This window comes from Cricetulus griseus (assembly GCF_003668045.3).
Source record: "Cricetulus griseus strain 17A/GY chromosome 1 unlocalized genomic scaffold, alternate assembly CriGri-PICRH-1.0 chr1_1, whole genome shotgun sequence".
NCBI lineage: Eukaryota > Metazoa > Chordata > Mammalia > Rodentia > Cricetidae > Cricetulus > Cricetulus griseus.
In genome coordinates, this window is record NW_023276807.1 from 211066560 (window position 1) to 211077264 (window position 10705).

At 49.9% G+C, this 10705-nt stretch overlaps 1 protein-coding gene across 1 annotated transcript; it reads right to left on the reverse strand.

The window, feature by feature from the left end:
- Window positions 1-7946: 7946 nt before the first annotated feature.
- Window positions 7947-10571, reverse strand: Cbln3 (cerebellin 3 precursor). The gene is made up of 3 exons (XM_027390524.2): window positions 9705-10571; window positions 9235-9354; window positions 7947-8945 (listed from the first exon to the last, which is right to left on the reverse strand). The coding sequence occupies exons 1-3, from the start codon at window positions 9981-9983 to the stop codon at window positions 8748-8750; spliced, it is 597 nt and encodes a 198-aa protein (XP_027246325.1). The 5' UTR covers window positions 9984-10571; the 3' UTR covers window positions 7947-8747.
- Window positions 10572-10705: the final 134 nt, after the last annotated feature.

A 10705-nucleotide genomic window follows, 5' to 3' on the forward strand; every position in this document is an offset into this window, starting at 1 on the left:
CTTAGAGCAGTTGGAGAGCTCCCCACTCCAGGAGTCCTGGGTTTCCGCTGCTAAGCCTCCTTCTGCTCTAAGAAATGCTCTCAGCTCTTTGGGGCCCTCAGTTGTGCCTTTTGTGGAGAAGTTGCTTCATAAAGCTTTGATGAATTGCCTTGACCTAGGGCTGAATGTCCCTATGGAAGCATGCCCAGCTTAGGGTTTTTGGAGACCTTGCCAAAGGTTGGCATATGTGGGCTCTGGCTGTTTTACACTTCGGAGTAGGAAGTCTGCTCACTAAAGTAGGCCAGGCTCACAGTCTTCCCCCAAGTGCCATTTTTGTTGCTTCATACATATGCAGGGGTATATTGGTGTGTGTACCCCTCCCCCCAATATCTTAAGCCTAGTATATTTAATAGTGTGGATCTGAACTGTACAGTGGGTACTACCCCTCGCTGTCACGTGAGTGCCTCCCCTTACACTGTGGGTTTGGCAAGCCTTTGCCCTTGGAGTTTGCAGTGGCACAGAGACATGCTGGAGTGGGGTGGGGTGGGGGTGGGGCGGGGTGGGGCGCAGCAGTTCTCCAGTCAACTTCCTTTGCCTTCCCAGCTGTCAAGAAAGGGTTTTAGCCGTCATGCGCCTCCAGGACTAGGAGGATGGCCCTGGGTGGAGGTGATCAGCCATAAGCCACCTACCTGTCTGTGTAAGGGAAGGTGATGGGGGAAGGGGTTGAGTTGGCCTACCTCATTTGATTCCAGTTATGGAGATGATTCCTGACCCCTGCTGTGACGGTGACCACCTCACAGGAATCATGGACCTTGGTGCCCAGTGTGGCATTTCTACTGGAAGAGCTGCTTCTATTAGGTCAAGTGGGGCCCACGCTCTGCTTTAAGGGGAGGGCATCTGACATGGGTAGTTTGACATGTGGCCAGGTGCTGGGTAGCTTTACCTCTCACCCTTCCTATTCCATCCCAAAGCCCTCGGCCCTCTCCTGCCTGCACTATACCTGTCTCCTTAGACGCCATGGGACTGCTGTGCCCTGAGCAGCTGCATTGCTGTTGATCTGCTTCTGTGGAGAGCTCCCTTTAAGTCAGCTGTGCGGAGAGCACTCCGCAGTGGGAGTGGACCTCTCATAGACGCTAGTGCTGCTCCTCACCCCTCTGCCTGTCCACACTGCAGCGCTATCAGTCTGCAGAGGAAGGCAGCCATGCCAGTCTGGCTCAGATCCCTAGGAGCTCATTTCCTCAGGAGCCAATCCAGTTTCCTGGCCCAGCACAGGTCATCAGACCTGACATTGCAGAGTGCCGAAGCCAGAGAAGTTGCCATTGAGTCCAGCTTGCTTCATAACAGAGGAAAGAGGGCCAGAGGGGGAAAATGACTTGTCCAAAGCCACACAGCTACTTGGTGTCTGGGTTGGGGTCCGGATGGACCCTCCTGACTTCGAGTTCATCACAGCAGGGGTTCTAGCAACAGGTTCAAGCAGGAGAACCCTTTCAGATTTTGTTCCTCCGTTCCCTTTGATGCCATTCCCCAACTTTTCTAGATAAACTACCTGGATGGTGTTCCTCAGCCGATCCAGCTATCAACCCTGCCCTGCCCAGGAATGATCGCTGGACACTACCGGAGTGAGACACTGAGAGTTAGCTGTAGAGTTTTTTTTTAGCAGGCACTGTGTTTCCTCACTTTTCCCATCTCTTCATATAGAGCGCCAGCCTCACTCTCCCACCCCAGGGCTGTGTTCAAACCCCTCTTCCTGTTAAGTACAATTTTGATCATATGCTCTCCCAAGTGAATTTCATTGTTTTTCAATAAATCAATTAAAAATGGAGCCTTTTTTTTTTTTTGTTTTGTTTTCCAGAATTGGGGTGAGGCATCCGTGGAAATCTGGTTCATTGCTCCACATCTTGTACCTGTAACCCTTGTTCCTCCCTCCTCAAGCTGTCTTCACTCTTGGCTGAGTTTCCTGACTTTGGGCCTTGGCTTTCTGCTGCCCCTTTTCACGTGCCTAGACTTCTGCTTGGTACAAGCATTTTTATTTTGCTGTGGGATTACTCCCCACGTCTCAGTCTATTGTTTCTCTGTATTTTATTGCTGCACCACATAGCGCTGGTTAATATCTCTTCATTTTGGAGCTGCAGAGATGGTTCAGCGGTTAGATCATTTGTTGCTTTTGCAGAGCGAGGTGCCCAGATCTTGTCCTCAGCACATACACAGAAGTTCATAGTTGTCTAACTCTAGTTCCAGAACTCTCTTCTGACTCAAGGCCATGCACACAGGGCACATGCAGACACGCAGGCAAAACGCTCATACACATAAAATAAAATTTAAAAATCTAAAAAAAAGTTTCCCCAGTTCAGTGTGGTTCAGATTATGATGCTTCACAATCTAAAACATGATCTGTGGGCTGGAGAGATGGCTCAGTGGCTTAAGAGCATTAACAGCTCTTCCAGAGGACCACGGTTCAATTCCCAAAACCTACACGGCAGCTCCCAACTGTCCATAACTTCAGTTCTAAGGGGACCTGGCAACTTCTTCTGGCCTCTGTGGGCACTGAACACACATGGCATCCAGAGATGGTACACAGACACTCATGCAGCCAGCACACCCATGCGCATAAAATAAAAATAAGTAAATATTTTTTAAAATGTCCGGATCTTTTTCTGTTGAGTCCAACAACACTTCTCTTGAGCCTACAAAGTTTTGACCTAAATCTTTTTTTTTTATCAGTTTTTATTTGAATTAGAAACAAGATTGATTTACATGGCAATCCCAGTTCCCTTCTCCCTCCCATCCTCCCCATCCCCCCAACTAAAACCCTACCTATCACATATCCTTTCTTCTATTCGTCACCTGACTCAACCTTTCTGCTCCCTCATGACCTCTGCATCCTTTCTCTTCTTCCCTTCTCATTCTCGTAGCTCCCTCCCCCCTCTTCCCATGCTCTCAATTTGCTCAGGGGATCATGACCCTTTCCCCTTCTCCGGGGGACAAAGTTTATCTCTTTTAGGGTCCTCCTTGTTTACTAGTTTCTCTGGCAGTGTGGATTGTAGGCTGGTAATCCTTTACTCTATTTGACCTAAATCTTATACTTCCATTTTCTAAGGCCCGTCAGCTGAACGGTACAATTTCTTGTCTTCACGTTCTTGCAGGTGATGAGCAATGAAGCTGCAGAGCCTGTGGCATCTGAATTGCGAGGCATCTCACACAACACGTTAAGGATTATGCTTTGGACCCCAACACCCACTAGGTGTCAGAGGGCTTTATGCAGAGAGTGATGGAGCACAGAGACGATCCCCAAGTAGAGAGAGCAGTGGGTGTTGAGGAGAACTGGAGGTGGCTGTGGGGTGGGTGGGGTGGGTGGGGTGGGGCAGATTATGGGACTCTTCTAGAAATCCAGCTAGTAGATCGCCAGCTGCTAGCCAGGGAAGTGAAAGCAATGAAGAGAACCAGTGGCTGTGGTGGGTGACAAGGGCATCTTGGGGAAAAAAGCTGGTTTCTAGTTTGGGTGACAGGAAGGTTCAAATTACAAAATGAACAGGGAAGGAGAAAGACTTGGTGAGTAAAGCCTGTAATTCATGTTTTGGCAGGTCGAGTAGAGGTGGGATGTGAGAGTCCGCTCAGAAGGGAGTTAGTGTTCAGACAGTGTAAAAATGGGGAGACTGTCACCACGTGGATGGACACGTGTGCCACTGAGTGTGTTAAGGCCAAAGAAATTCAGGACAGAGCCTGGAGAGAAACCAACTTTAAGAGAGGGTGAGCAGCTGGGCGTTGGTGGAGCATGCCTTTAATCCCAGCACTCGGGAGGCAGAGGCAGGTGGATCTCTGTGAGTTCGAGGCCAGCCTGGTCTCCAGAGCGAGTGCCAGGATAGGCTCCAAAGCTACACAGAGAAACCCCGTCTCGAAAAACCAAAAGAGAGAGAGAGGGAGAGAGAGAGAGAGAGAGAGAGAGAGAGGCTCCGCCCACTCCACTCTCTCTGCTGTTTCTATGAGGAGGCAGGTCTGTCTTTCTCTCTCCCTTCTGTCCCTTCCCTTCCCCCAATAAAGCTTCCCAAGTAACCTCTGTCTGCCTGGGTAACAAGCAGGACTAGATGTCTGGGGACAATAGTGACACTGGAGGGTGGGTGACTGACTGCCAAGGCAGTGTGGGTGGAGCCGCAGAGTCAGGCCAGTGGCGAGCAGGCCAGCACCTGGTCACAGATGTTTACATTATGAAATTAAGACCTAAAGAGGAGGCAAGTTGATGCTAAGCGAAGGGGTTCAGGGCTTTAGAGGGCTGAGGATAGCTAACCTGTAGCCACCGCTCTCCCTACCTATCCTTCTCTTTTAAATCTAAGAGCTGCAAGCTCTCAAATCTGACTACTGAAGGGAAGGAGTAGCGAAGAGCAAAAGGCAAGGGGTGTGCTCAGAGGAAACAGGGTCCAAGCTGGTGGACGGAGACAGCCACCAGCCACCTCTATAGGAGGTGGAGTCAGCCTCGGGAAGAGGCAGAAGCAGAAGTGGGCGTGGTGGAGGGAGGGGCTCCAGGCCCACTCTGCACTCAGTGGAGACAAACTGGAGGCTCTCTGCTGCTGACAGGGGTGGGGTAGGGGTGGGTGGGGGTGGGGCGAGGTGGAAGCTGTCAAAGGGACCGGAGAACTGCTTGACCATTGAGGACCACGTGTGGATGGAGGCTGTGTATTTAGAACTCCAGTGGCTTCTTCATTGGCCCAGTTTCTCAGTGGAAATTAGCTGCCAGGAAGAGGGCTGAGTGAAAGTTGACATTGGATTCTATTTTTAGGATCCCCAAATCTGAGGTGCTTTGGTCCCCACAAAGCAATACCTACTGCCATAGGGGCTTTACTTACTTTTAATCTGTGTACTTCATGAACCCACTTAAGCAAAACACAGCCAACAAATCAGATTCCATACATTTTACAAGTCACATCACTTACAAATTGATTACACAATCAATTCAATCCTGAATGTTTTAGTGGAATCACAAGTCTAATAGGTCAGTTCCTTCAAGAGCTTTGAACATTTTGATAAATACATCACTACAAGCATTATTCAAGGTTTTTTTTTTTTTTTTTTTTTTTTGTGTGTGTGTGCATATGTGGCAGAGTCTAGGTAGCTCAGGCTAGCCTTCAACTCCAGGTCTTCCTGCTTCTTCTCAACTGCCAAGTTTACAGGTGTGTGCCGTCACACTAAGCTGTATTGTCTAGGTTTTTGTTTTAAATTTATTATTCTTATTTTATGTGCATTGATGTTTTGCCTGCATGTATGTTTGTGTGAGGGTATCAGATCTTGGAGTTACAGATAGTTGGAAGCTACCATGTGGGTGCTGAGAATTGAACCCAGGTCCTCTGGAAGAACAGTCAGTGCTCTTAACCACTGAGCCATCTCTCCAGCCCCAGGGATTGTCCAGTTTTAAGCCTCCACTCTTACCATCATAAAAATTAGTTTATAGATTATGAAATGGATACTATCTCACTCAGACCAAGTTTTGAATTTGGTCTTCAACTTAAAAAAAAAAAAAGAGGGACACACAGCCACGTGGCCTAAAGATAAGTCATCTCTCTCCGGGCCAAAAGAAAAGAGGGGCATTCTCTCCATGCCGAGGAGTTCCAGATGGACAATTAGTGGATTCTTGGTTGGGTAGGAATTGATTTACCTTCTGAGATGATTAAAACCTGTGTGTGTGTGTGTGTGTGTGTGTGTGTGTGTGTGTGAGAGAGAGAGAGAGAGAGAGAGAGAGAGAGAGAGAGAGAGAGAGAGAAGAGGTGGCTCAGTGGTTAAGAGCCCTGGTGCTCTTGCAGAGGATCCAGCTCACATTATACATGCTAGCTCACTGCTGGCTGTATTTCCAGTCTTAAGAGATCTGACACTCTCTTCTAGTCTCCGAGGGAACTGTATGTATGCGGTGCAAAGACAAAATACCCATACAAATAACATAGAAATAAACTAGAGAACAAAAATCCTATGCTGGCATTGATCTTCTTTATCTTGGGCATCTCAGACACACACCTTTCCGAGCAATGGGTGAATTGTGTCAAGTGTTTTTCTCAACATCCACAGTCTGTGGTATGCAGATATCTTAGAGTCTACACCCTAGTCACCGAGCCATCTTAATATGCTCTTACATGGAATGGGGACTTTGCAAACAAACTGCGGGTGGGGACCTTAAAATAGAAAGATTGTTCGGCATATTCTGGGTGGGTCTAGTCTAGGCACTGAATCCTCAAACTCCAAGAACTTTTCCTAGGGAAGTCAGAAACATGTAGAAGGTATGGGTCAGAGAGAGTCAAAGGGTGGGACTGGGTCTGTAGCTTTTGGCTAGAGCACAGAGGAGACTGGGGACATCAGTGCTACAGAGAATAGTCACACTCTGCAAGACAGTCAACATACAGAAATTGCAATAAATAAATAGCATTTTAAACAGCATGGTGTTTACAAGCTGATCTAGTCTACTGTATTTTGAAAATCTTCCAATGCCCAACTACCCTTCTTCCTTAATAGTGTAAGACATCAGACTTGTAGCTGGACATAGTTGTCTAGAATAAAGTCTATGGGCTATGGAGATTGCCCAGTGGTTAGAACATTTGCTGTGTAGGCCTGATACCTTGAGTTTAGACCCTTAGAGTCCACATACAAGCTGGCCATAACCCATGCATCTGTAATCCTTGTGCTCCTATGGGAGATAGAATTTCCAGAAGCTTCCAGACAAGCTAACCTGTGTACGCAGTGAACATTAGAGTCACTGTCTCAAACATGGTGGGAGGTGAGGAACAACACCCAAGACTGTCTTCTGGCGCTCTCTCTCTCTCTCTCTCTCTCTCTCTCTCTCTCTCTCTCTCACGCACGCACACATACACATAAACACACACACACACACACACACACACACACACACACAGAGAGAGAGAGAGAGAGAGAGAGAGAGAGAGAGAGGGAGAATACTACAAAAGGTAAGATTGTTGCCTAGCCTGTCCTGGCTTTATGTGACCAAGTGTGGTGACTATATTCTGGCAAGGAGATGCAATCAGAAATGGTGTATGCAGCTGTCAGAAAACTGTCTTTCAAGGAAGGAGCCAGGTCCTTTCTTTTCCCTTTCAATCCAGCACTGCTGGGCTGATGTAATTGCTGAAGCTCAAGAAGCTGTCTTGGGCCATGAGATGTCATGCCAAGGATGACAGAACTGTAAAAAGGGAGCCTGGGCTTTTGTGACCATGAGTGGCTGCTCATCCTGGACTCACGGCTGCAGACTCTTATCTTGTTTAAACTATTATTCCTAGTCACAAAGTATGGACCAAGGCAGAAAAAAATGCTCCCTCCTCTTTTTCACCCACTCCCCACCCTGTACCCCAGTGCCAGAGTTCAAACCTAGTGACCCAGTGCTTCATGTACATTAGCTTTGCCTCTGAGCTATACCTCTAGCTCTCTCTCTCTCTCTCTTTCTCTCTCTCTTTCATAACCTTTAAAAATTTGACTGTTATGCTCGATTTGAATTCATTTTCTCTTCAGCATGCCACATGTGTTCCAATCTTGTAATCCCTGTTCCAAACTGCCTCCTCCCTAAAGTGAGAAGCTCAGCATCTCACTAGCCACAGTTCTCCAGAGAGACCCATTCATGCTGGACCACTGGGACAAAGGGATGAAAGAGAGTTTCTGATGCTGGAGGAAGATCAGTTGGAGGGACCAATCATGGACTCTGGGTAACAGGAAACTTAAGATGAATAAGAGAGATCAAGGGGAGAGTGATGGTAGGGACAGGCTGTAGGCACAGGGAAGTTAGCTGAAAGATACCTGGAGGAAGAGAGGTGTCAGCAAGAGTAGGGAGTGACTGAAACTCAGGTTAGATTTTAAAGGTGGGGCAGTTCTAGGAAGTGGTCAAGGAGGAGGACACACGGTCACTGGTGTGTTGTTCCAAGGCTCGTGTGACCTTTGACCACACTTCCAGCTCTGTGTACCTGCTTTGGTTTCACCTGTTGGTCAGAGCAAACACATATACAGTACTCCACACTCACACACACACACACACACACGAACGCAGGAACACATTTATGCATGCCTCAGAAGATGAGGTCAGGAGATGAGGACCAGAGTCCACCGGGACCTGGCACAGATGGATGGCAGGATTCCTGCCTGCTGACTGTCCCAGTTTATCTGCAGAATGCTTATCATGTTCAGGGTAGTCACAGGCCCCCATCCTATCTCTCCAGCTAGGATGCTCTCTGGCCCTCCCCACACTTCTTTTTATGGTTGGGCTGTCAGCCCCTGTTCAGACAGTGCTGGCTGAGATCTCTCACGCTGGCACTCCTAACAGGATGGAGTCTGTAGGTACTATGAGGCTGGTCCATCTGGGCCCCTGTGGGAGCCTGCCAGGCTTACCTGTGCCACCTGTCACCAAATAGCACTGAGCAGGAAGCTGGGGTGGAGAACAGGAGGAGTGGAGTCTGTGAAGTAGTGCAAGCTCCTCTCTTGCCAATTCTTGCTTTAAGCCAGAATTGCAGGCAGGAGAGGGGCAGCAGAGGCTGGGAGGGCAACTGGAGTGGTAGTGGTGAGGACTGTTCTGTCTAGGGATTCCATACCTCTGCTCTTGTCCTCTCTTAGCCTTGGGTGTTTGACACAGGATCTCATGCAAGGAGGTGGGCTATAGGCAGCCTGAAGGGGGCTTTCTCTTGTTTCAAAGATACTTGTTTCTGGGGCAAGGCAGGGCAGGGCAAGGCAGGGCAGGGCAGAGCAGGGCAGGGCAGAGGGCCAGATGCTAGATATCGGTCTTTTAAAGGCTTGAGCTCTCAGAGTGGGAAGATGAGGAAGCCAGAGAAGCTTGAATACTTCCAACCACCCAGAAGATTCCCCCGGCGAAGGCGCAGGGATACACGGTCCCCAGGGTCCAGGGGAAGCAGCACAGAGCTTGTGGCTGCCTCTCGGGTCACATCAGGGTCATTGGCAAAGGCTGAGATGACTGGCCATGTGTTTAGCATCAGACTCACCTGGGGAGGGGAGCTCAGTTAGCATCTTTTTTCCTAGCCCATAGCTCAAGACCCTCATCCTTCCAAGGACTTCCTTTTGGGCACCCAAGGCTTAATGGGATCACCTGTGAGGGCTGAGGGGTGGCCAGTGTTTGGCTCTGCACACCACGCTGTCTAGGACCCTTCCTCCCCTGCTCATGGCCCCTAGTATACAGGTCAATAGAAGAGCTACCCAGGGATGTGCTGCCTTCTACTTATGCCCCCACCTCCCCCGCCCCCGCCCGGAAGATGGGGCTGGCACTCTGGTCACCTGGACAGTTTGGCGGTTGTACACCTTTACGACATGGAATCGGAAGCTGTAGACTCCTCGGACAGGGGCCACGAAGCAGCCCGAGGTCCGATCAAAGCCACCACCCTCGTTCACCAGCACCTTCGGGAAAGAGATCCTGTTGAGTGGGGAATCAGGGTGCCTGGGGCTCAGGGATATCACCGGGGTTGGCATTTGGCCAATGGGTAAAGAAAAGGGGGGGGCAAACAGGCGTGACAGGAATTTGTGGATTTAAAAACTATGAGAAATTGCTAAGATACGTGTGTTTATGAGTGAGAGAATCAAACAGTTGGTGGCCACCTTGGGAGAAGATGTGGCAAGAGATGCAGGACGGTTTTCTTGAAGCCTGAAGGGTGCAATGTGGGTTTGGACAGCAGCATCCAGGTCCTTGCAGACCTTTGGGGCAGGGGCAGGGGCAGGGGCAGGGGCAGGGGCAGGGACAAGGGCATTACCTGGTCAAAGTAGATGGCGCCAATGGTGCCATTACCGGTTTCCCCTGCTGGTTCATGGTGATGGCTTCGGACTGCAGCAAACGCCACTCTTCCTGGGGGTGCCTCTCCCAGAGCTGCTCCCCCAGGTCCCCCTGCAGCAGGTCGGCCTGGCTCACAGACTACCAGGCACTCCCCCTCCAGAAGGACAGGCTCTGACCCTTCTTGAGCCCACCCAGGCCCTAGGGTCAGAAGCACTAGGGCCAAGGGTAGCTTGGGGTTGTGCCGTTTTGTTCCCATCATTCCCTGGTGCCTCTGTCTTCTGCTTCCTTTTGCTCTCCCCTCCTCTGTTTCAAGCTTTCAGTACCCCTTGCCCTGCTCCTCTCTCCGTCCTATGGGTCTGTCTCCTAGTTTGGGCACCTCCTTCCCTATATCTGTTGTGTCCCACAGCTCTGCCTGGCCTCTCCTTACTCCTGCTGTCACTGCAGTTCCCTCCTCCTTGGCAAAGCATAGTGACAGCAGTTGGGCTCTGGGAGGGAGAAGAGGCATAGAGACAGGTCACCAAGCTCCAGCCAGATTCTGTAGCAGGGAGGCTGGACAGTGGGTGATGGAGAACAACCCCTCTGTTGTGTGTGTGTGTGTGTGTTAGATGAAGTTTCTTCAATTCCTTCCACATTGTCTCCTTTTCTGATCACAAATCGTCTCTCTCTATGGAATCTTTCTTTTTGTTGGAAGGTATGTCCTCATCCCCCATCCCCGCAATCTACTGTTTGAAAGTAATTGTGTCAAGGGCAGTATTCTTTTGTGACTCTGGACATTCCCTCTTGGAACCTTCAACTGTGCAGAAAACGCAAGGATCCCAAGAATGGGAGGCGAACGTGAGAGTTGGCGGGAGGCGTTGGGGTGGGTGGGGGGAGTGTTGGCAACCCGCTAGGCCCGGCAGGGGACGTGGAGGGCGGGTTGGTGGGCCGCAAGGCAGCAGGCAGAGCCCTGGAGGGAGGGCGCGAGAAGAGGCACACAGCCTA